Genomic DNA, 25,477 nt, shown 5'->3' with positions numbered 1-25,477 from the left:
CACATTACCCCAGCCTCTTTCCCATGGGCACTGTTAGTTGCACACAGGTGTTCAATCAAAGCTTCTCAGATGAATGACTAAAAACTCTACTTGTCTTTTGTTCTTGAGATTTGTTGCAAACTGCTGTACTTTCTAGTCACAAATAATTCTTTCCCTTTCCAACATTGTTAGTAAATGGATATAAATTTCTTGCATTAAGGTTCCCTTGCCTTTGGAACCACTGCCATAGCACTTCCTCTCCTTTGCTGGGACTACTCCACAAAGGCTGAACTCACCCGACTTCTTCCCAGGCCTGTTTCTTACTTTATTTGTGCATCAGAAATCACTTGAGTAGCTTTCTGGGAGAAAAGGTGCTCTCCAAACCTATGGAATCAGACTACATACACACGTGCTCCCGAAAACTGCCTTTTTTTTTTTCTTTGGCCAAGCCCAGCAGCACGCGGGATCTTATTTCCACAACCGAGGATCAAACTCGTGTTCCCTGCAGTGGAAGCATAGAGTCTTAACCACTGGACCGCCAGGGAAGTCCCCAGCAAGCTGCATTTTAAAAAAGCTCCCCAGATGTGATTTTGACGCACTGCTTAGAGCAGGCCCAAGCCTGGGTCTTCCAGATGCTAAGCATTTTTTTCATTCCTCCTCACACTTGGTTATCATCATTAGGAACTTAAAAGCAACTTAAACTTCCTGACCATTCTCTTCATTATAATCACTAACATTGTATGGAACCCTACTAAGTGCTAGGTTGCTGTGCTTACAAAATGCACCAGACACGACTTATCATTACTTTAAATAAAACACCGCTACTCAGGATTAAGCATGTATTTATTTTAGTTCAGTTAAAACAAACATAGGATGTTTCATTGAAACGGTGTAGCACTCTTTGCCAACAAGTCATACTGGAATTGTTGGCCTCTAACAGTACAGTGGGGATATTTACATTATATACAGAAAGCTTAACACACCCAGGCTCTCAAAGGTCTTAAATCACACTAGATCATATTTGATTTTATTACACTAGATCATTTTGTTAACTACTGCATTTTGAAAATTTAGACCTTATTTAAAATTTAAGTAAGAGATCTGAACTTGCACCAAGTTTTCATGAAAAAAATGTGATGTTCAGCCAGTCTGTTTATTGCAAATACAATTTACACAGTATTTTAAATTTTTAGTGTTTACACAATTTGTTTATTGAAATCTCTGTACAGGTACTTTTGGGACCATTCTTATAGATACATAATGTGAATTCATCAAAATGCAGTTAAGAAACTTATAGGAATATATACATTTGAACCCAAGACCCAAACCTGACATTATATACAACCTATTTACAAATACATATGGACAGACAATGTATGTACATAAGATTATCATAAATATTGAAAAATAGGTTAGCTTTAATGGATTAATGCTGTTCTATAAATAACATTACAGTTATAACTGAAACATCCACGGAAGACAGTAATGCAAAATGAGGTGACACGACAGTGGTTTTAATACTGAAGACTGCTCATTACTGGGAATTCACTGTTTAGGAACCTCCAGGTAGACGAGATAGCTCCAAGAAAATCATGCAATGGAATTTACCCGTGGCAGTTGATTCTGAACCTCAAACAGCCAGGAGATTGGAGGAGCCTCCCACATCGATTTGCCGTGAGAAGAATTTTGTTTTTTCATTTCTTCCTGGTTGCCATGGTATTTTCTCCCATAAGAAAGGATGTAAACTGTAGAGAACAACTCTTTACTTGGTATTCCCTGGTCAAGTCTTAAGATACACAACGAGCAATTCTTTCCAGGAATCCAACCAGAAGTGCCAATTCTTGGTCTGAGCTAGAGGTGAGGTTCTGGAGTCGAATGGAGTGCCAAGAGCCCAACTGAATGAAAGCAGTGCTGTAGAATCTGTCTTCTCACTGCCTTTCGAGATGGTCCCCACTTTAATTTTCGTAGAAACAAACAAAAACGGACCATTGGTTTCACCCAATGTAGCACTACAAGACGTCTTCCAGTTCCACAAGGGTCTTTGATTACAGACGCATCTTGTCTGTAATTTAGTCACATATAATACAAGAATGCATAACAAAAATCATGTCTGCCACATTTCTGGCCCTTGCCTAAAACTAGCAATGTTTAGTTCAAGAGAACAACCTTATAGCCAGGTGACCAATGAATGATTCCATTATTTGCTTCCCCCAACCACTAATGGAATTATGTATATTAGATTTTAGACATTATGCCTGATGAGCAAAGTACCACATTATTTAATAATATATTCACCATACACCATGACGTACAATAAATGTGCTCTTAAAGCCAAATAATTTTTTCACTTCTAACTGGGATTAAAATAGGAAGGGTGGTCATGCAGTCGGACCAATAGTTACACTCAGGTTGCACTGTTTTCCCTAGCTAACCATTTGTTGGATGTAAACAAGTAATTCTATGTTGTACGAGAATGAGATGACAAGCCAGTGCACATGAGTTTTTTAAAAAGCTTACTGCATGAGAAACCCAGTGGCCTATACGAAGAGAACTTATATTGTACCAAATATTGGTGTAACCTATGGATTAGACCTCTACTGTAGACAAAACATGAACACAACTAAACCATACATTGTCAAGTAATTCACACTTCCAGGAGCAGATGAGCATTTTGAAAAGTTGTACTCTCTGGGTAGAATAGTTTTGGCCTACAGCCATCAAATGCCCATTTTCCACTGCTGGAAGCAATGCCAAAAAAGGGCTGGCCCAAAAAAAAACCCAGAGCTGTTAACACAACTCTGGAGGCAGATGCAACTGAATAAACCCTGTTTTACCCAATTGCACTATTTGGTACCTCAAAATTAGTTATTTTATTTCCCATAGAAATATCTGCATTATCTTCCATTCTAATAGATTGAAGCCATAAATACTTCAGAGTCTAAATGAACCAAATTATTTGGGGACAGAGAAGAAAGGTGATGATGAGAGTTCATCTGATTTGGTATAGCCACAATCAACCAATTATCCTTTCATGGTGAAGTCTGAATGGAAATAAAAACTATGCTCCTATTCATGGTACAATGTTTCATTACATCATTTTCTCTAAAAATTATTTTGGGTAAAAAAAGTATTTGGCTTAGTATGCCTACAAAAAGGCAAATCATTTCATAATACTAGTATTTGTTTTTAAATAACAATGAATTATTTTTTAACAGAATTCACTGACAACTGCTTTTGGATAAAGTTCAAAAAAAGCAATTTTTAAAGAATAGTGCTTCTGAGGTCTTTAAATATTTTTGGTACAAAAAAATAATAGTATTTTTCCCAATGGTTATTTCAATACTTTGCTGTAAATTAAGAAGAATTGTTTCTCACATCGAATGGTTCCATTAGGCACATTCAAGTAAAATCATAAAATATCCAAGTTAAACAATGACACAGCCAAACATGTGGCTTGATTAAAGTTAAGAGTTCGTCCATTCTCTGGAATGGAATAAAATTGTCACTTCCCTTAACCCGAGACTCGTGGTTTTGTTGTTAATATCCATTTCTATCATACAGAATAGTTTCTTTAAAAACAAAACAAAACAAACAAAGAGTTCACTTATTCTGCACTCAGAAGAACCAGCGAGGAATCTGCACTTCAAAAGGAAGTGAAACTGAAAAATTAGGTGAAATTTCATAGTAGCTGAGAGTTGACTCAACACTGGCATCAAATGGACTATCGAGTTTTAGTGGTGCTGCTGGTTAATGGCCACCTCCGGAGGCATTGTGGACCCAATCCAACACAATCAAGGTCATGCTTCCGGTCATCACCACTACGCCACTTAACAGGAAGAACAGAGCCTGCAATGAGCACACAGAGAAAACGGATCAGCAAGCAACAAAACATATGCTAAATATTCCTTTTTTTTTTTTTTTTTCTTTTTGCGGTACACGGGTGTCTCACTGTTGTGGCCTCTCCCGTTGCAGAGCACAGGCTCCGGACGCGCAGGCTCAGCGGCCATGGCTCACGGGCCCAGCTGCTCCGTGGCATGTGGGATCCTCCCGGACCGAGGCACGAACCCGCGTCCCCTGCATCGGCAGGCAGACTCTCAACCATTGCGCCACCAGGGAAGCCCCCTCTTTCTACTTTTAAAAATGGGCTTATAATTACTAAAAGCATGTCCATAATACTTCACAGAGCTACAGTTTTACCTTGCTAAAGATAGTTAAACTGTCTTAAGTGAGTGATCAAGGGGTTATCTATAGAGTACTAAGTAACTGTATCTTTGAAACCTTCTCAAACTTTCCCTTTTCATTCCTTTGTATGAAATGGTAAACAATTTTCTTTGCTAAATAAATTATTTCATATAATAGAACTGGACTGGGATTTTTACATTTTTTAGAAGGAAAAAAATTTAACTTACAAAATCAAATCCAAGTCATCTTAAAAATGCAGCCTGAGTCGAAGCTGGAGGTTTTTCTAAGAGACATGAGGAGGTCTACTCCTAATCCTACCCCCTTCAGTTACTGCACTACATATTTTAGGTGAAATAAGATGACAGTTGTTGGTTCACAAACAATTCTAGTAGTTTACTCAGACTACAATAGTAGTGGCGAATAAGGACTGAAATGCAGTCTTTCTCCTAAATATCCCCACCAGGATCATTTGTGGTTAACATACCATATATTCTTTGTAAAATCAGTCGTTATTATACTTTAAAGTCTAATAGTAGCCCCCTCCCTAACCCCCAAGCTTTGCTTTGAAAATGGTTAGTCTCATTTGACTAAATACCCCATTATTTCTCTTTTATATACTCCAGGCCCATTTAAGTGCTGGTCATACAGTAGTAGGCAGTCCAACAAATACTGGTTAAACAACGTTGAAAGTTGAGTCTGTATTATTTTTACTTTACACTCTATCTCTATTCCTAAAATATCTAATAACTTTCTTGCAGTTAACTTAAGCATACATATTAGATGGCAAACCATCTCTCACCTCCTCTCCCAATCTTCCATCTGTGAAGTACACAGTTACAGATATATTTGTTTACTAGAAACTTAAAATGAAACTACAATAAACGACATTTAGGAGACTAAAATTAAAATCAGTTGAGGAACTTCTGGCATTAGATTATTATTATTTCTCCAGTCATAATCTCTCACTCACCCCAATCTTTTGTACAGACTTCATAGGTTCTTTCTTCACTAACTTGATATAAAAGGCAGATGGAAGAATAAAAATTAACATAGCAGCTGCAGATGCACCTGTAAAAGAACATTTACCAGTTCTTAAGAATCACTTGTTATTCATTTTATAAACATTAAAATCCCTGATATTTCAAGCAACTTTGATACTTCCTAAAACTTACCAATGAAACCAAAGATATCCCTAATAGTTGGTACAAAGATGACAAGTAAATTGGTAAATGCCAAGATAGACATTGTAATGATACTATGACGCCACCAACTGAAATCTTTGGTTGCACACAGCAAGTGAGTTATGGAACTCCGGATCTGCAAAAATAAGTGGATAAATAAAAACTGCAGATTTAATTAATGAAAAAAACAAACCCCAAACAACAGGATATATATATCAACTAGCAGCTATTTAAATACTAAAATTGTACCCCTCCTCAATTGCTGTTTTCTAAATATCTGAACACTAGAAAGATCACTGTGTCTTCAATTATGGAAAAAAGTGTCCCAGGATATGTTTTTTTTTTTTTTTTTTTTTTTTTTTTTTTTGCGGTACACGGGCCTCTCACTGTTGTGGCCTCTCCCATTGCGGAGCACAGGCTCCGGACGCGCAGGCTCAGCAGCCATGGCTCATGGGCCCAGCCTGTCCGCAGCATGTGGGATCTTCCCGGACCGGGGCACGAACCCGCGTCCCCTGCATCGGCAGGCAGACTCCCAACCACCGCGCCACCAGGGAAGCCCCCCAGGATATGTTTTAAAGATGTATGAAACATTTAAAAAAAAAAAACCTTCAAAAACCCGCATCAACTCGATACTGCTGTAGCAGTGTTTCCCTTCTCCCAAAACACAGAAATCACACAAATCTTCATGTTTCACAATTCACTCCTACTGAAAGGTTACTTACTGGGAAAATAACTACAGGTACTGTCAGGGTGACAGCCACCAACACAGCCAAACGGACGACGAGAAGCAGAACATCAGCTCCCATGATGGAAGAGTAGGTATGAAGCAATTCTGACTCAACGTGTTCTACAGAGAAAGGCCAAGAAAAGAAACAGCTTCAAGTGTGCTGTCCTCTTTGGAGATTAGTTAGAAAATCTAACTTAACGGGAAAATCTGCACCAAAGTTATTAGCTACTCACAAAACGACCACAAACTAAGAGGTTAATAAGATTAATTTGGAATTAGGGTTAATGCAATTAAAATAACATTGAAAAAAAGTTTCGAAATACCAAGGAGAGATTTAGCCACATGACCCCCATTAAAAACAACAGGAGCTAAATAGCTCAATCCCATGGTCTGGCTTACAGTGTGTGTGTGTGTGCTGTATTAATCTGAAGGGGGTGGGAGAACCTAAATGCAAGCACATCACGTAAAAAATGCCCTCGAATGGCTAATGGTAGATTTGGGAACGTGGATTCTAGAAGTCACTGACTCAATATACGCTACAGGAAATTCTAAGCTCTAAATTCAATCGTTCATCACAAATATGAAATATACCAAAACAGACCGAGTTTTTAAAGTGACAGAAGTATACATATAAAAGTATCAATTCCATTTCGTTAACTATCCTTTTTGTAAACTAGACATTATTTACCATAAAACGTCAGGTATCCAAAGAGGGCAGCAAGCAGGTACATGAGAAACATAGCAAAAAATGAAATCTTGGACACGTTCATCATTCTTCTACGGCTGCGGCTATACAAATTCAAAGGAAAATACAGATGCATACTTTAGCAGCAGTTATAGCAGTAATTGAAAATTTTTCTAGTTTTTCCAATAAATGTATATAAAAGTAGGTAAAAAGCACTCACCCTTTAAGCTCTTCATAAATGGGAAGAACAGCAGGATGACAGACAAATGAAAAGGTCAGAATTGGCACAGCATAGACAGTCTGCAAAAAACGTAAACACTTTCTTAATATCCTGATATAACAAACTCATGTTATCACAGTTCTGCAGCTTGTATTTATATTTATTAATCTTAGAATCAAAGCCTAAAATGATGTTTTCTGGCACAATTAGCTCCCACTCTTCTAATTTTTTCACTAAGTGTGATCGATATCCTCCATTTCCCAATGTATCAGTTATGAACATCAGATGATCATTTCATCTCTCAATCTATTTTAAGCTACAAACCAACACTTTCTTCTCAGTCCTCAATAATGAGCTAATCATGTTTCCTAAAGGGCAGCTATTACCTGATCTTCCTTTACCTTGGGAGTGTTTTAAAATTTCTAGTGGGTATTTTCCCTGTTTTCTTCCCTAAAATCTTCCTCTGAGGACACAAAGATTATAGTTACCTGTGAGTTGAAGATAAAATAATGTGGTTGGCAAGAATCACCTTCAGTCATATTAAAAGCCACATCAGGTACAAAAGCTGTTGGCTGTGCTAAGGTGCTGTTTACGGTTTCATTAATAAGAAAAGCAACTTCTGCAGGACAAGAAATCTGAAATTTCTTGCAAACCACCTGAAAATACATTATTTTGCATTTGTTAGACTGAATAATGTGACAGGGCTTAGAAAAAGAATCTCTAGCTTTAAAGAAAAATTATACCTACCACAATCAGAAAGAACATCATACACAACAAGGAAAGGCCACTGGTGTACCCCAAATATCCTATAAGGAGAAAAAAAAAATTGGTATTCGTTTACTAAAACAGGTTTAGGGCAAATATAACTCAATTCTGCTTGCAAGACTTCAGTGTGGACACATCAAATTTCTAATGCTTATACAGTAAGATGTAGAATAACTTAAAAATACTTGTTAATAACTAAATCAATAACAACTATCCTTTTTTATTTTTATAAAGCACAAGATGTTGTAAATGTCAACAGACTATTTGGGCCCTTTGGTAACCATCCTGCTAGAATTTTTCAAAGACCTACAAGTTCTGAATGCTGAAATTCACAAAGGTATGTTTTCGGGGCTCTTTAGCTCTTATTAATTTCTATGAAAAGGAAGCCAACCAGCTGGTGAGGCTCATTTCAATTTTCTTTAGAGATGGGTGTGCTCACCTAAATTCCTCAGCAGGGACAAGGGAAGAATGAGCACCAGTGAGACCAACAGAACCAAATAGTCACCGTTCAGATACCACAATCTGAATTAAAGAAAAGAAAAACAAGGTCACAACCAGCCACAAAAATACTCAGAATAACATACATTTCTTTTCACAAGACTCGTTTTATACTTTAAAAAAAGACAGGTTTGGAAAGAGTATCGCTTATTCAAAAAGCCCACATAGACAGAATAGATTTCTAACTTTGAGCGCTCAATGAATATTCACTCAGGTTAGAGATGGGATCTCAAACAGGGTAACTTTTGTCCCACTGTTTGCTCTGGGAAGGCTGCCAGCTGATTCATAACATAAAATGCTTCTTAAAGGCTTGATACTAATGTAGGGAACAAAGTGGCATTGTTAAGCCAGTAATCTTATCTTTAAGCATTTTTAGAAAACTGTGTGCCAACTTCATCATAGCTTTAGCTCACTTTTTTTGATGCTGGAAACAAGGAAATTTTATAACAAGTTTCTTTCAGACATTTGTTAGCAAATGTACTTACTAAACATTTCAACAAGGAATTTCTCACGCTTCGATAAAATACATAGGCAAAAACAAAACAACAAAACCCAGTCCCCTAAAACAAGAACTTATTCCAGGTTGCCAAGAGTATGTTGTGACACCTTGACCCACCTTGACTCCAACAGTAAAAAGATCCCTTCTGAACTCAAGAGAAAATGTTATGCATCTCTCCTAAGAATTCTAGCAATGCCTTTTCCTTTTTAGGTAATCAACTACACCATTTAAAATCGCTTATTTTCAAATTCTAATTGCCCTGTCAATTGTACTCTGCTCACTTCAGCAATAAAGACCCCCCACACACAGAAAACTAATATTTAAAGATCAGCTTACTAAACTAAATTTCAAATGCCACAGAGATAACCAAACCTCTCTATTTTGAGATAATGAGCTGCATGTAAGCTGTGAAGTACATTATCCCTCCTCATGTGTACTTTAGATAAAAACCTGTTAGTCCACTCGGATGAATAACTTCGCTAGAAGGACAAGGTTTGTACAGCATAGCCATACATTTTCTGGTATTCTGCACTTTAAATATATGAAATTTCAAATTCACAAAAATCAGACAGGAATTGATTTTTAATGTAATTCAAAATGTTAATCCTAACTTAGGTTGGGGTATGAGTTATTCAACTATAATATCTTGGGACAGTAAAAATAAAGAGAAAAGGGAAGTAGTTCCAGAAAACCTGTTTTCACACGCAGGTTAGAAATTTGTTATTCAGAGTTATAGAACTAGTATAACTTGTCCTATAACTACTGTCTTTGGCCTTTCATTCTCAAAGTTTCAAATCAGTTTCCGGCAGGACTTCTTGGTCAGTTTCAACAGGAGCATTTGCAAAAAATAATTTACTGATAATCATTTTGTATCCAACTTTGATAAAAATGTATCTAACCATTTTAGACTGTAATTGTTTCTTAGGAGTAACCTTACTTAGCACCTACCCAGTTGTATCTTCAATGTTCATTAATGCCTGGATCACCAAAGGTAACTCATATTTCACTATGAAGAGGTAGCTTGACATAGCTGGAGGAAAACAAAATTATACCATTACAAGTGCAAAATGTGGCATGTGACACCAAAAGTAATGTGTCACCACTCTCCGCTACATAAAGAGCAAAAAAGTCTACCCAAATCGTCCTTTAAAAATTCTTACCTCCGATGTTCTGCATTGTAATGGATCCAGAAGCTGCAAGCTTTCCAACCATTCCAAATGCCTTATGTCCCAGTTGTTCATATAATAAAGACCCTGTAATTTAAGGAACACAGAAGCATGAAGCAAGTATTTTATAAGAGGAAGAAAATCATGACAGGCATACCTGTTTTAGAAATATCAAAAATGCTACCATACCTCCTTCATTGGCAGTCTTCAAAAGGAGATGAACAGAATACAGGGAAAAGATTGACACAAATGTCAACAGGATTCTGATGAGAGAAGGAAAAGGCACAGGGTTATAAATAAGCACGTCTATATTTAAAAACAATTCTTTTTGGCTTTATTTAAAGATTAAATATGGAACTTGTCCTAATATTTTGTGTACTAGACAGAATGCCCCCAAGGACAGGTGTTCACTCTCCTGACTAGAGTGTCAACAAGTTCTCTTACCTGGCACTAAACATGACTGCATCATGTCTCAGGTAATAACTCTACAGTACTGGTTAAGAACAGCGTTCACCCACTGAACCAAAGGTGCTGGGAGACACTGGAAAACCTAACTTTTCAGTGGTAGAGTTACAAGACTTATATTTTGATCCTGGCACCATGATAATTAGCTGTGTACTTGCCACTTCTCTGCATTGTATAGTTCCTTTTATCTATAAAATGGTTTTAACACCTGCCAGTTACTTGTGAAATACAAATGAGACAGATTCAGGAAAGGTCTTGAGACTACTTGGACCACGTAGATAAGCAAAGGAATGGGACTATAAAGGAAGTGGAGGGAAAGATACTGACATGTTAAGTGTCAGGCACAGCTTTACAAACAAATGGGCACAAATCAGAGAAGTAACTACTGGAACCATATACTACATTGCACACCATGGTATGGAAGACAGGCCCAGCATTGTCAGTTAAACAATGCCTGCGCTAGAACAAGCAGGCTATCAGTCCGACTGGGCTGTCTCCTCCCTCAGTACTTTCGCTTGGATGGAACAGGAGAAAAAAAAAAAAAAGAATAGAGAGGAACCAAAAGTTCTCTACTAAGCCACTACGCTTTCCTTTAGGGCACACGTCCTCTCTCATTCCAGCTTTACTTTCTTCCCCCCACGCAAGCCAAGAAGAATATAAATTTCTTTTTATTAAAAGGAACAACAACAAATCAAAATCAGGGAAACTCATAGAAAACTCTGCAAACAAGAAGACAGTCACATTTTCCAAATTCTTTACTGGCAAACTGAATACAGTACCTTATATGGTACTGGCAAAGAAACTGATGTCTCTTAGTTAAACATAGGTGGTAGCATTAAGCTGCCATTCTAATGCCCCAAGTTTCATGGGGTCTAATCTGCAGTGGAAATGACACAATCAGCCTCATCTCTAACTGGACAAAGCATGGCTTAATCAAAGACAATGTTCAAAGTGTGCTGACAAATTCAGTCCTTTCTTTTACACAGAAAGGACAATGAGGAACGAACAGACTTCATAACCCTTGAGGTCACTTTCAACCTCAAGTTGAGTCTACGTTATAGGGTAAGCTACAAGAGTTGTTTAACCAGATGATAGCAGCCATGTGGCTTTTGAACCATTTACGTCTGTACCTCCAAATATACGTTGTAAAATACTGATGGATTTAAAAACTCACTTTAGCACTCTTAATATTATTTAACCATTTATTAAATGGTTAATCATCAAATTTATACAGACCCTATTAGAGTATAAATAATTTCAAAAGTGCAAGGGTAACATATCAGAATTTTGCTTTCTCTCACGAAACAAAGGTGCCATGTCATCTCATGTAAATTCTGCACCATAACCACACTGGGAGCATTTAAAAACTGCCTCCAGTTTTTATGTTAAGAGTTAGGAAGGGTTTCAAATATTTAACAATGATGCCATTCAAGTACCCCACTAAAAACTTTGAAACTCTAGGGTCCTTTCTACAAAAATTCCTGGCTCTTGGTCTTAGATGTCAAAAAGTCTCATGCTCATGAAGCAAGCTGAGTGAATCCTAGCTTCCAAAGCTCAAAGCCATGCTTAACTTCAGCGTGGAATTTCACCACGAAGCAGAGCTTTGCGAAGGTCTGCTTTTCTTTTCATGAACATTCTACTCTGCTAGAAAAAAATAACTTGAGTAGAAGGCACCAGTCAGTTAACTAAAACATATCTGTAGCAAAGAGACAATTCCATGCTACGTGCATATGTGGTTTCTTTGCCTGATAGTAAATCACACTATCTTCCACTGAAAGTTCCTTAGCCAGGAGCCCACAGAAGCCCAATCTTAGTTGCTATGATACAAACATCACTGAAAACGCATACTAAACTTCACATGTATTTTTCTTTTACGCTTGTTTTTTCCTGGGAATAAGGTCCATGCTTTTACATTCTCCAAAGGTCAGTGACCCCCCCCCCCCGCAAATGGTTAAAAACTGCTGTTCTAAAGTCTTCTACAGCTCCAAAATTCTATTCTAGGTATTTACGCTGGAAAGCACAGGAGTAACTAATTCTAACTGGACAACTAGGGGGAAAAAAAAGGGAATTCAAAGCAGGTACTTATTAAAATATTCATCTTTTGCTGTGGCAATCACATAGACCTGGAAGAGATAAATATTAAAAAGAAAACAAAAAATAAATTAAAAAATCACATATGGGTTGCTTTTCAGGGTCCAGAAAATTGACTCACTTTTCTTAAAAACATGTTCTAGGTTAGACAAATACCACCACACCCTATACATTAAAAAAAAAAAAAAAGTTGTTTTCTTTATGTACAAAAGGAGCCACAGGTCCTTGGGGAGACTGTCAATTTACCAAACTGACTTGAAGGATACCATGCTTTTAATATTTCTTGCTTCAGAGTTTGCCAGAATAAAAATTCTACCCTGGATTTATCAACAGTTCTTTTTAAATATTCAAGCCCTATTCAACTGTAACTATCCCCTTTGACTTTAAAGACTTTTTGGTTTAATTATCGGTTTTAAGAGTTGTCCTAATTTTTCCTACCTAATTGGCTTTTTTGATATCATGCAGTTACGTAGCAGAATAAAGAGATTTTCAGATTTCTCATATTTTAACTTTTAAGCAAATGATTTTTAAGCCAACTACTTCAACTGTAAATTCAGTCTCTGGAGCCAAAATATATGTTGTATCATCATATTTACTGCCCTGCATGGCAGACTCACTACTTACACATACTTACATAAAAAGAGCAATTCCAGTATTAGCCATGGCATAAGAAAGCCCAAGGATTCCACTGCCCACAATCGCATTGCTCAGATTAAATACTGACATTCCAAAGGAAGTAGTACCTGGATGCTACATAGAGGGAAAACGATAACCAAACATATAACAATAATTAAATGGAGAAAACCAGCTTTGGGCAAGTTAGATTTGAAATCTAAAAGTAAAACTATTCTTTTACTCCATAAAGCCACAGAAACATAAATTATTTTTAACTTACAAAGTCTGTTTCATACTTCTTCTTCCCCAAATTCGACTCAAGTAAAAAGTTCTGGTTTTCAGGATCTACATCTGCATAATGGCTACAAAAAAAGAAAAAAAAAATCCTAAATTGGATTGAAATATACAAAGGAATGCTTCAACAGAAAACGGTCCCCGCATTTAGCTGTCACACATCTTTACTTAAATGCGTATTAAGTAGTAGTCGACTTTCACACGAAACCATGTCATGGCAACCACCGGATAATCTTCCAGAGATTACACGCTCTCTCCAAACGCTACAGTAATTTAAAGCAACAGAAGAAGAGTTCCAGGTAAAGAACCTCCGATGCACACAGGCTGTTTTTTTAAAAAGCACACAACTTCTCCCACCTTTTCAGAGCAGCTTGTTTGGTGGGGTAGGAGTAGTTGAAGTCACTGTTGGAACTGTAGCTGCTGCTGTCCTCATCTGGGGAAATACTGAACCTTCCCATTTCGGCTTTCTTCATGCTGGTCGGCAGGAGGAATCAGGCGCAGCGAGTAACGCTCGGCTCCTTTTGTCCTTGGAGATGCACTGGCCCGCGCGGCTGCCTGTGAAGGTAGAGGCGACGCGTCAGGGCTGCAGAGCCCGCCCTGGTCACGTGACGCCGCCGGGCGGCGCTGCTAGGCTGATTCATCCCCGGCCAGGCGAGTGGAAAAGTACCAGCCGAGCGCGAAGGGCGGGGGCGCGCGCCGAGGGGCGGAAAAGTACAGACCGCGGAGCCGCGGAGAACAAAGATGGTCCCCCTGCAGCGCTGCGCCTGCAGAGGCCCACGCCCCCCCGGACCCCGATGACCCTCTCCAACGGAATTTAGTGTTTCTCCCTCTCCATTCTCTCAAGTTTCACGGGAGGGGTGCGGGGGCTCTGTTTTGCTTTTCCCGCAGCCTCCTAGGTCGTGCACAGGCACGCAGGGCAAACATCCCACCCAGGCATTGGCTAGGTGTGCACTGCATGTAGCCCAGGCGCACAGCTCCCCCTTTCTAACATTTACAATAGCAATGCCGCGTAATTCGTCCTTTCACACCTGGAGCCCCCAGATGGCGAAATGCCTCAGCAGCAGACAGACTCGAAGGGGGCGGAAAGGGCGAACATGAGTCCTCTCCCGAGAAAGGGAGCAGAGGGCGCGCAGAGGCGTCAAGGGTTTGTTTACACGCGCACGCCCGTGCCCTCGAGCACACCAGTCCACAGGCATTTGGCTAGCGAGCGCTTCGCCCGGCCGGCCCCTCCTCTGCCCGAAAAGGAAACTGATGCAATATCGATCGCCGATTGTCAAACGTTCCCGCTTGTCTTCCCCAATCCTGGCCTCCGCTACACTAAAAGCCCGAACCCACTCCCGTCGCCCCCAAATTCCAAGACCCGTTTATGTAATTATTTTTATTAATTCAATTCAGTCACAAGACTTGTCGCAACGGAGCCTCGGGGCCCGGCTGGCTCCCCTCCCCCTAACAGGAGGATGCGGCTCCGCTCCGGGCGGGCACGCGGCCCCCGCGCCCCTCCCTCGCCCGGAGGAGGGCCGCGACCTCGGTGCGGACCGGGATCGAAGGCTGGCTAGCACACCGAAAAAGCCCTCCCCAGGAGTAAACGACCGCGGCAGCTGCCTTCCCGCCGCGGCCCCTCCCGGACGCCCCTCCCCCACTCCCGCCCGGGCCCCGAGCCCTTTGCAGACGCCCCCGCGCGCATTACCTCGGTAGGCTCGACTCCTGTATCCCGGAAACAACACGCAAACGCCTTCGGTGAGTTTTTCTCAAACAAAAATTGTAAAAAAAAGAAAAACAAAACGGAAAATCCAACTAGAGGCAGGAAAGCAATTTTAACTAAACAAGGAAATGGCAAGTTGCCGCTCCAATCGTCCGGCGTCCGCCGTCTGAAGGGAAAGGAGCGAGTGTGCGGGAACGCGTGGTCGGGCAGCTGGCGGTTCTGCAGGAAAAGCGCTCCAGCTCGGCAGCCTCGCGCGGCTTTGGAGCCAGCGGCGCGAGCAGCGGGTTATAGCGGCCGCCTTGGAGGACGCGTCAGTGGGCGGGGCCCCAGCCGCCGGGTGCCTGCTCTTTGTGTATCAACACCACCTGGGCTCCGCCCCCCGCCCGCCCGGGCCCGCAAGGCCCCACCCCGCCCCACCCGCGTCCGTCCCCGGCGGCTGACTCGGGCCGCCGAGCCCCGCCCGCTGGCGCCCCCCTCCTCCCGGGCCAACCCCGCTCTGCTGTCTCCTGGTCAGCCTTGGAAAGACGGCCCCCGTGCTTCCCCCGGTCTGTCCCTTTCAGCCCGGACTGGTGCCCAAGACATGCGGTTGTCTTTCAGGAACCTTCTCCTTCAAATACCCTTTTGTCCGAGTTTCCAGCAGGCTTTGCTTTCTCCTTGAGGCTTTTTGGGGACACATCTCACCCACCCAATCCTTTCCTGCCGGTTATTTTTGTGATTTACATGGGGGGTTTTCTCTAGCAAAGTTGGGCCAACGCAGCAACGTTGTCTCCATGGTAGGTTTCTGTTCTCGTTCTTTCTTCTCCTCCTAGACCTGCTTTCACTCTTCAAAACTAGCCTGATTAGGTCGGTTGGCAGCTCCATTTCGGGAGATCCTTTCTATACGGACACGGAAAACCCTATTAAGGGTAAAGCTACCTCCTGCCCAATAAGCCAGACTCCTTGAAAGGGGTCCTTGGTTGGGGGCTTCGCTCTTCCGATGAAGTGTAGGAGTCCCACTTTCCCTTCGCAAACACATTGCAGTCATCCCACCACCCCACCCCAACTGGAGAGCTCTCCTCGCCTCTCTCTCCTTGTATTTACATAGGCGCTGCCTCGGTTGGAATGCTGGTCCTCCCCTTCCAGTGTTGATGTGGTCTTGCTGAGCCAGGCAACTAGGGGGCCCCTTCGCTGTGGAATACTCGGTGCTGCCGGAAAGGCTGGAAACAAAGGCCTCTTAGGAGAGAGAATTGTTGGTTGAATGAATGAATAAACAAACGATCTGACTTACTGCTCTCTTCCTTTTGAGGATGTGGGAGAGATTGGGCAGGGTTGGGTGTGATCACAATTTTTGCTTTCAATGTTTTCCTGAGGAAATCTGTACAACTGTCTATTTCCGTGGCACGTGAGGCTGCGGGTGCCCTCGGCCTGCACCAGTGTTCATGATTGACGTGGGGGGACCCGATTTCCCCTTTATACTGCTTTCTTCCCCCACCCCTTCGACTGGTCAGACCAGTCTCACCTAAACAATACTCTTGCTTGCTTTAGTGCCCAGCTTCTCACCATCACTCAAGGCTTAGTCACTGAGCCTCAGGAAAGGCTCCCTCGTCACCCCTCTTATTGCAGGGACTGTTTTCTAACCCATGTGGCGAGGACTTTTTAAAACCTATGCTGTCGTGTACTCAAAATTGTTCAAGTTTGTAGTCTTACCAGGGAGACTGTGAGCTCCCCAGGGCAAGTTTGGCACTTGATACACATTTGGGGCTGAAAAAACTTACCTTGCTTCCACGCACATTCCCTAATAACACCGATCAACTCTTGTCTGGAAAGCAATCTTAGTAGTGGGTTAGAGAGGACTCGCTGGAAGTTCCTTTCTATCAGGTTTCAACTGATGAAAATCAAAAGACCTTAAATCAGTTCTTCATCCAGGTTAGTCCCCTGCATAGTCAGAGGTGGTTATGGTTGGCAAATCCTACTCTCAGACTAGTTCTCTTGTCCATTGGATGTTTTGGTGGTTTGGATTGCAGTGCAGGCTTAAGGAAACCTGTAAAATTGAGGGGGTGTGTGCGTGTGTGTTGGGGGGAGGCCTGTAATCCTGTTCTGACTTCTCTATGACAAGAACCTGAACAGTAAATGACAAAAAAGAGGGGGAGGTATTGAAACATTGATTTTTCGTTTGCAAATTTGATTCATGTTTTCAGAGGCCACTTGAGGCATATCTGGTTACTCAAGTGGCTTCCAAGTGAGGCCTGATGTGCTTGAGTTTTTGCCCTTATGCCCTGGGCTAGAGTGCATGGGACACAGTACCCTGACCCAATTTCTAGGAAATTATACCGCCAAATTCTTGTTGGTCAGAAGTGCTATGACTTTGCTCTATTCCTAAGCAAATGTTTTAGCAGAACAGTGTCTTTCAGACCTGCAGAATGGGACCCAGGAAAGGACAGTGATGAATTCAGTGGATTACTACACGCTTTTTTTTTTCTTTAATTCAATAGAACAAAATAGAATTTAAAATATCAGTATGCCATATATAGTAATGCTAGTACTATTCTATAAAACTAATTTGGATTATGTACAAATATGTATATATTCTGAGTTATGAAGTAAAATCTATTTCTTACTGTGGGCTGGGATCAAAGAATTTTCAAAGCTACTAAGAGTAAACCTATCCTAAGACAGGAAAATAATCACAAATACTAGTTGCCAACTCTGGATTTTCAGGAATGCACTGCATTGTCAAGATAGGTCGGTAGAAGTTTTTAGGGAGGGTAGATAGCTCTCTTCTGTAGAATTATTTGACCATTATCACCTAATAAAATAGAGTGGGTCTGTTTCTGGGGGCTCTAGCTGTTTCCCAACCTGTGGTTGAACAAGATCGTCTTCAGGATGGTCCTCAAAATTCTATTTATCCAGCATTTCAGTTTGCCCGAAGTGGGCTCCCACATTATCTTTGCTTGTCTCTACCCTTCATGTCCAGCCGAGTAGTTTCATTCTCAGGTTGGCTTTCGTGGCTTCCCTTGAAGTGGCACTAGCCTATATTTCCATCCTAATCCCCCACTGTTCCTTGTGGTAGGCAGCTTCTGAGATGAAGCTCAGTGCACCTCACCTGATATTCATACTCATTTGTAATCCCCTTTCCTTGAATATGGGTTGGACCTACTGATGTGCTTCTATTCAGCAAAAGTGATGGTATGTTACTTCTAAGATTAGGTTACAAAAAGTCTCTGGCTTCCATCTTGTTCTCTCTTGCTCTCTCCCTCATTTGCTTTGAGGGAAACCAGCTGCCATCTTGTGAACTGTCCTACAGAGATGCCCACAGGGCAAGGAACTAACGTCTCTGGCAACAGCCCAGGGAGGCCTGCCAAGAGTCACAAGAGTAAGCATTGAAGCTGGTCATGGCCAGCTGAACCTTGAGATGACTGCAGTCCCAGCTAATACGTTAGTGAGAGGACCCAGCTAAGCCCAGCCTGGATTCCTGACCCACAGAAATAAGTGATAATAAATGTTTGTTGTTTTATGCCACTAAGTTTTGCAGTAGTTTATTACTCGGCCATTGATAACTAATACATTCCCCTTCTTCTACGCTGTGCGTTTGCCACTGTTCTCGAACCATTTCCCATATCCCATTCAAACTTTACCCACCGCTTGGAATATTCTTCATACCTCCTCTTCCCTGCTATCACCATGTATCTAAACTCTTATCTTTCCTTTGAGGCCCACCTTAAATGCCAGACCTTTCATTAATTTCTCTTTATTTGATGCTCCCATTTGCAACTGATCTCATTCTATTCAATACTTTGAACGTAGTGCTTTGTAAGTATCTTTTTGTGCCACTTCTTTTCGTGTTGTCTATGTACGACATTTTCTGTTAATATCTTTTAGGGTAGAATCTGGCTGATCACAACTGACCTAGTCACTTGTAAAAAGAAGGTACTTTTTGAGTATTTGGATGAATGAAATACACTGAAGTATCTATTTAAGTACCTACCACTACCCGAATTATATTTATTTATCTGTTTACTGTTGGTCTCCCTCACTAGAATATAAGTTCCATGAAGGCAGAGGTTTAACCTGCTTTGATCACTGTTAGCTCCAGTACCTAGAACAGTACCTGGTAATACATTTTTGTTGAATGAATAAATGTAGGAGTACACAGTAGAACGCATATTATCTAATATGTCTAAACAGCATCTATCTCATTCCTTACTGGTCAAAGCAGAACTCTTTTTTTTTTTTTTGCGGTACGCGGGCCTCTCACTGCTGTGGCCTCTCCCGTTGCGGAGCACAGGCTCCGGACGCGCAGGCTCAGCGGCCATGGCTCACGGGCCCAGCCGCTCCACGGCATGTGGGACCTTCCTGGACCGGGGCACGAACCCGTGTCCCCTGCATCGGCAGGCAGACTCTCAACCACTGCGCCCAAAGGGAAGCCCAAAGCAGAACTCTTGACTTCCCTAGCAAAACTGTTCCTCTCCTAATTCTTTACAATTTAGAAGTATAATGCTACCATTCATGAGGGAGCCCTCCTTTTCCTCAAATACCCAATCCATCAGCAAGTCTTGAGGGTTCTGCCTCCAAATATATTCAGAATCTTGCCATCTCCACTACTCGGATCCTAGTCCAAGCGGCCATCGCCTCTCTCCTGGATCACTGCAAACGCCACAGCCTAACTCATCTCTGGGCTTCCGTTCTTGGTGTTCATTGTCTGCTCTCCACCTGGCAGAAAGTAAGATCTTCTCAGAACGTAAATGAAATCCCTTGCTTAAAAGAATAAATTGTGAAAGCCCTCAGTGGTTTCTAATTGCAACCAGAATGAAGTCCATATTCCTCACTCACCATGGCCTTGCCTGGTTGTGCCCTTGCCTACCTCCTCAGCCTTGTCTCCTGCCACTCTTTTCCTTTTCTTTTCTTTTCTTTTTGTTGCATCATTCTATCTTCTTTTAAAATTATTTTTTATTGGAGTACAGTTGATTTATACTGTTCCTTTTCACTATGTATTAGCCACAATGATTTTCTTTTTGTCCCTGAAATACTCTTAAGTTATTCCCTTTTCAGGGCATTGTACTTGCTGTTTCTTCCACCTGGAAATCTCCTTGTCTCTATGTTTGGGTAGCATCACTTAGGTCTGTTTAAATATCACTCCTGAAAAAAAAAAAAGTCTTCTGGACTTGCCTGGTGGCGCAGTGGCTAAGAATCAGCCTGCCAACGGCGGGGACACGGGTTCGAGCCCTGGTTCGGGAAGATCCCACATCCGTGGAGCAACTAAGCCCATGTGCCACAACTACTGAGCCTGCGCTCTAGAGCCCGCAAGCCACAACTACTGAAGCCTGCGAGCCACAACTACTGAAGCCCGTGTGCCTAGAGCCCATGCTCCACAACAAGAGAAGCCACCGGAATGAGAAGCCCGCGCACTGCAATGAAGAGTAGCCCCCGCTCGCCGCGACTAGAGAAAGCCCACACGCAGCAACCAAGACCCAACGCAGCCAAAAATAAATAAATACATTTATTTAAAAATTAAAAATAAAAAGAGATTATTCTAACTTATAAAAAAAAGTCTTCCTTGGCCATCCTAGCAAAAGTTGCCCCTTGCATGCAATCTCCATTTCCTCATTGTCGTATTTTAGTTTTTGTATTTTTTCATGGTATAAGAACAGATTATTTCATTATTTGTTTATTTGCCTATGATTTCTTCCCCCTTCCTGCATTTTCCCTCTCAAACTCCTTTCTGGAGACAAGGATAAGTAAGGATAAGTCTTTTGGTTTGCTCATCGTTGAATCATCACTGCCTAGAACAGTGCCTCATACACTGAAGGAGTTCAACAGTGTTGATTGAATTAGCACATTTAACTTTATCCGTCAGTGCCTAGCACATAATAAACGTCTGTTGCAATGACTTGATGGTGGAAAAGGACAGATTTTTCCTTGAGGCCAGTCTTCTGTAAGCCACAAGCATGAGAACTGATTTCAAGAATTGCTTTCTAATGGCTTCATTTTACCTAATTAATATGACTTTTTGCAATGTACACATTTTGACATTCTTGTCCAGACAGTGTTATTGAAAATTCAAGTATGGACACTGGCATTATGGAGCAATAGTGAACTCCCACCCCCGCCCCCCATTTCCCTTCAGCTCAGATGCCTCCCTTTATTCCAATGACTTCCATATTTTCTTAGCATTAATCTCTCCCAGGTTCCTCAATAAATTCCTTTCTTTTTTTTCTTGTCATATTTTATATTTTATTCTTGAGATTATGCTTAGTAGGGGCCCAACAAATGAAGGGCTATATTTTATCTTTGTTAAGACAGCTCCTAAGCCCCAAGCAATAGTAGTAAGTCTGAGCACCCAGGTGACTTTGGCGTGTTTTTCTGGTATTGAAGGATACTCTACTAGGTAGCAGTTGCTGTGTAAAAATTATTCCAAAACTCAGTGGCTGAAACTCTCAAAGTTTGTATGAATCAGAAATTCGAGAGCAATTCAATTGTGTGTTTTAGCTTGGAGTCTTTTATGAGGTTGTAGCCATATGATAACTATTTCTGTAGTTATCTGATGGCCTAAGGTTGGATGATCTGTTTCTAAGGTCACTTACTCACATGCTGGCAAGTTGGTACTGGCCAGTTGATTTTTCTCCAAGAAGGTTTCTCCACAAGCCTGACTGAGCATCCTCATGACATGGTACGTGGCTGATTCCAAAGCAAGTGATCCAAGAGAGATCAAGGCAATGCCTTTATAAACTAGACTTGGAAATCACATTTTATATTTCCGCCATATTCTACTAGTCACAAAAGCAAGCCCCGATCCAATGTACAAGGGGATTATACAAAGATGTGACTACCAGAAGGTGAGGATCGTTGGGGCCTTCTGGAGGCTAGCTACCACAGAGAGGTTGTCAGTAGCAGAAGAGTTTTTATTGCAAGAAACACAATATGCAATTATAAGTGGCTTAAATAATGACACTTACTATCTCGTATAACCGGAAGTCTACAGATAGGGCAGTCCTAAGGTTAATTCTTTTAGGCCTCTAGTCCTAGGCCTTTTAATCTCCTCAAAGATTAAGAGCTCACCGTCTTTTCATTCTGCCATCTTCAGCATGCTGGAGCTATTGCCTGTCATGGTCACGCGTTGGCTGCAGTGGTTTCAGGGCTCATGTGCAGACAGGGCCACATCCACTGAAAAAGAAAGAAGTACCAATTCTGTGAGTCAATTTTATTAAGAGAGATGATATTTCCGGGAAGTACTGCTGTGGATGTCTCTGATCCTACTGGCATGGTAACATAGTCACGCAAAAAAACCACTTTTTATTATGAATCCATACGTTCACAAGCATTAACGTTTTGTGAGTGCATACCTCACCACTCATTGAAAAAGAAAATTATGGTGTGCACAGAAACTCAACCTTAAAAAAATTTAGCAATATTTAGATAGCTTTACAGACATTTTAGTATAAACATATTTATGTCAGGACTGTAGAACTTCCTAGAGTATCAGTACTCTGTTTATCTCATCTCCTCACCAAATAAAGGGGGAAGAAATGACTTGATTAAAGACCTTTTTCTGGTTTTTACCCAATGGCATTTTCCTATGACCTTGGAATGGTCCATTTTGGTAGGTGTGGTATATACTAATGAATATGAATGAAAACAGTGTCAGAAAGATGATGGATTGTTTTAAATTGACCATGGTTCCTTCACTGGGTAAACTGACACCTGCTAATGAGCAGTAAGCGACTTTAAAATTTCAGACTCATAATTTTCCAAAATAGAGCGATTTAAAAATACTTTTATTTTTACGCTTAATTGTTAACAGTCTGTTTTCTTGTCCAGAGAAAAATGACAGCGACTGAATGATGTGTTCTACTCAAAACATTCTTAAGCCACCATGGACTTATATTCCTGGCCTTCAGTCAGTTTCCGTATCTTTCTTTGCCCAGAGCTAAGATACTGAAATAAGGATTTATTAAAATTAACATACCTGCAATTCTGGTTCTTAGCTGGAAAGCATTTTAATATCTGGGCTTGGTTCCGGGATCTTTATTCAGGTAAAACTCCCACTGTTTTGGACGAAATCTTTGGTACCTGGTGTCCGATTAAGACGCCTGCGTCCACCTCTAACTAACCTCATCGTGAGACACCTGGTGCCGACGCCACTTCTCAACCCCCCTCCCCATTCAGCGACACCCATCCGAAAGGACAGTCCAAGAGTCCACCAGTCGAGGAAACTGTGAAATGTTTGCTTTCTTGAAGTGATCCACGCACATTAACACACCCCTTTTGAGTGAAATATCGTCATTGTGTAACCATTTGTCACCCCTGGGTGGGTGAGGCCAACGAACTCCCCAAAGTTGCTGTCTCAGGAATACATTTTATTCGTGGCTGGAAAAACGAAGTGGGGAATGTTATGGGGTAGGGAAAACAACTTGTTTATTTTCCTGGTGGTAAGCGGGGGTAAGTAAACTATTTACAATAGGGCCGAGTACACGATGTGTTCGAACGACGAGGCAATGCAGGGCGTTAAATGAGTAGAAGGCAAGACGCCCACTGGAACCATCTCCTTCCTTTGTCTTCCACCCCCCCCCAAGAGGTATGGGGGGGACCCGTGTCACGCGGATCGGAGGTGGCGGGGCCGAGGGGGCTGCGGCGCCCCAGAGGCGAAGGCGAAGGCGCCAGGACGCCGCTCCTCGCCTCTCAGGATGCCAGCCGGGTACACACAAGGTCGGGGGCAAGACCGCACGGCGGCTCGGAGCTCCAAGAAGGGTCGCTAAGGAAGTGAGGGCTGCCGGCCGGAGGGCCAGCGGCGCGGGCGGCGCCAGCCTAGGGGGCGGCGGCGGGCGGGGCGTGCGCAGCGCCGCTCCCGGGGAGAAAGGAACCTCCACAGCGGCGCGCCAGGCTGCGGCCGGAAGGCCGGGGACCGGGAAGGGGGTGGGGGTGGGGGTGGGGCAGAGGGGAGAGAGGCGGGGCCTCGGGCGCGCAGCCCCAGTAGGTTTCCGAAAATTTTCCACTAGGGCTCCGAGCGCCAGTGCCGCCGAGGCGCAGCCCGCCCCTGCGCACCCGGGGCCACGTGACGGTGACTCAGCAGGCGCCGCCTCCCGGACCCCGGGTAGGGTAGCGGAGGGGAGAGGAGGGGAACCGGGGAGGGGAAGGCGGGGGGGGAGGAGAAGAGTGAAGTGATGGGGGAGGCCGGGGAGTCCAGGAGAGAGGAGACTAGTGGTGCGGAGACGCGAGCATTTATCTCGGCCCCCGCAATGCCCCCTTGGTCCAGCTCCGTCAGCTGGGAGGCTGCCAAGTGCACGCCAGCCGGGCTTGCACCGGGCGCGCCCAGCCCGCGCCTGCGACCTGCAAAACCTACACTGCTCTAAACATCAGGGCTCTTCTCGGGGTCCTTTGAGGAAAGCCGCAGGGGGCCTCGAGGCCCTGCGGAGTTTTCACGGACTCCCCTGGCCGCGTGGGAATGCCCTGCTGGGGAGATTGCAGTCTGGGAAGCGATCACGCCCTGTTGGCAGCTGTCGGTGCCTGTGTACGTGGCTCTTGCCGTGGGGTACTGTGGCTGTGAAAGCGTGCACCGGAGGGAGGGACGAAAGGGTGAGAGGCCTTGACCCATCCCTTGTACCCGGGGAGTCCCAGAGACACTGGTATTTGTCAGATGAAACTCCCGGACCCACGAGGAAATCCTCGAGGATTCGGTGAACGTGGGATTTGTTGTGCAGCAGGTTCCAGATGGTTCCCCGTTAAGACTTTTGGAAATCGAAATCGGCGAAGATTTCCTCTGATCCTTCTATTGCGTTGAGTAGACATTACACAGACACCCCGCCCCTATCTCTGCTCTTACAAGGAAACATTTGTTCCAGAAGTATTCCAACTGCTTCATCTCCAGTGTTTTTTTAAGTTCTTTCTAGTAATTGTGACCGTTTCCTTTTCCTCAAGTCGCTCCATCAAAGTCTTGGAAGCAAATTAAAAAAATATATATACTAGCCCGAATTAGGAAGTTAAGATCTTTGTTTACCGACTGCTTTGCCTGGGAAGACAGCGTTATGGATTTGCTCTTTTCAGGTTTCCTCACAGTCTGTTCTGGGGGCTTTTTTCTCTCACTCCCACCTTGAGGCAAAAGTACAGACTGGGGACTTGCCGGATGTCCCTTTTTTTCCACACCAGTTTTAACTTTCCCACCAGAACTGTGTGTATTGTTTTCTCGTAGGTTTCTGCAATTAGAATTATTGTAATTAATAAGAATAGCTGATGTCCTTGTAGTACTTGGGGCGGGCACTATTTTCAGTTGTTTATAAATATGCGATTATTTAATTCATCCACTGTGTGAAGTAGGAGCTGTTATTGTCCCATTAACCAGCTTAGCTTCATTCCTTAGAGATAAGAAGTTGAGGCACAGTCGAGTTAGATAACAAGTCCCCTCCAGCTTGTAAGTGGAAGAACTGTAATTTGAACC

The 25,477-nt window shown here is 42.5% G+C and overlaps 1 protein-coding gene and 1 long non-coding RNA gene across 4 annotated transcripts; both read right to left on the bottom strand.

The window, feature by feature from the left end:
* Positions 1-804: 804 nt before the first annotated feature.
* On the bottom strand, positions 805-15,341 carry SLC38A2 (solute carrier family 38 member 2). Of its 3 annotated transcripts, XM_019934560.3 has the most exons (16): positions 15,055-15,340; positions 13,725-13,922; positions 13,354-13,435; positions 13,093-13,208; positions 10,092-10,165; positions 9,897-9,989; positions 9,685-9,766; positions 8,179-8,261; positions 7,722-7,780; positions 7,463-7,630; positions 6,975-7,054; positions 6,758-6,858; positions 6,065-6,189; positions 5,334-5,478; positions 5,132-5,229; positions 805-3,825 (listed from the first exon to the last, which is right to left on the bottom strand). In XM_019934560.3, exons 2-16 carry the CDS (start codon positions 13,838-13,840, stop codon positions 3,727-3,729), a joined length of 1,521 nt encoding a protein of 506 aa, XP_019790119.1. In that variant the 5' UTR covers positions 13,841-13,922; positions 15,055-15,340; the 3' UTR covers positions 805-3,726. The 3 variants fall into 3 exon arrangements, 2 of the variants coding, with proteins under 2 accessions (XP_019790119.1, XP_019790120.1); XR_012324436.1 differs by lacking the exon at positions 5,334-5,478 and having other exon boundaries at positions 15,055-15,341; XM_019934561.3 differs by lacking the exons at positions 13,093-13,208; positions 15,055-15,340 and having other exon boundaries at positions 13,725-13,883.
* Positions 15,342-20,528: 5,187 nt separating this feature from the next.
* Positions 20,529-24,117, bottom strand: LOC109549877 (uncharacterized). Its single transcript, XR_004528987.2, has 2 exons — positions 23,012-24,117; positions 20,529-22,209 (listed from the first exon to the last, which is right to left on the bottom strand). It is a non-coding gene; the product is annotated as an uncharacterized lncRNA (long non-coding RNA).
* Between the last annotated feature and the right edge of the window lie 1,360 nt (positions 24,118-25,477).

The sequence above is a fragment of the Tursiops truncatus genome, chromosome 11 (assembly GCF_011762595.2).
Source record: "Tursiops truncatus isolate mTurTru1 chromosome 11, mTurTru1.mat.Y, whole genome shotgun sequence".
In the NCBI taxonomy this organism is placed as follows: Eukaryota; Metazoa; Chordata; class Mammalia; order Artiodactyla; family Delphinidae; genus Tursiops; species Tursiops truncatus.
The sequence above is the reverse complement of the archived record's forward strand: the minus strand, read 5'-3'. Positions and strand labels throughout refer to the sequence as shown.

What these genes read in the sequence shown, in the direction of transcription:
- SLC38A2 (XM_019934560.3), bottom strand. Translation starts at nt 13,840, where the DNA reads ATGAAGAAAGCCGAAATGGGAAGGTTCAGTATTTCCCCAGATGAGGAC. An exon ending in ACTGGAATTGCTCTTTTTAT is followed by an intron (nt 10,166 to 13,092) that starts GTAAGTATGTGT and finishes TTCTCTCATCAG; the next exon opens with AATCCTGTTGACATTTGTGT. An exon ending in TACCTGTAGTTATTTTCCCA is followed by an intron (nt 5,479 to 6,064) that starts GTAAGTAACCTT and finishes TTATTTTTGCAG; the next exon opens with ATCCGGAGTTCCATAACTCA.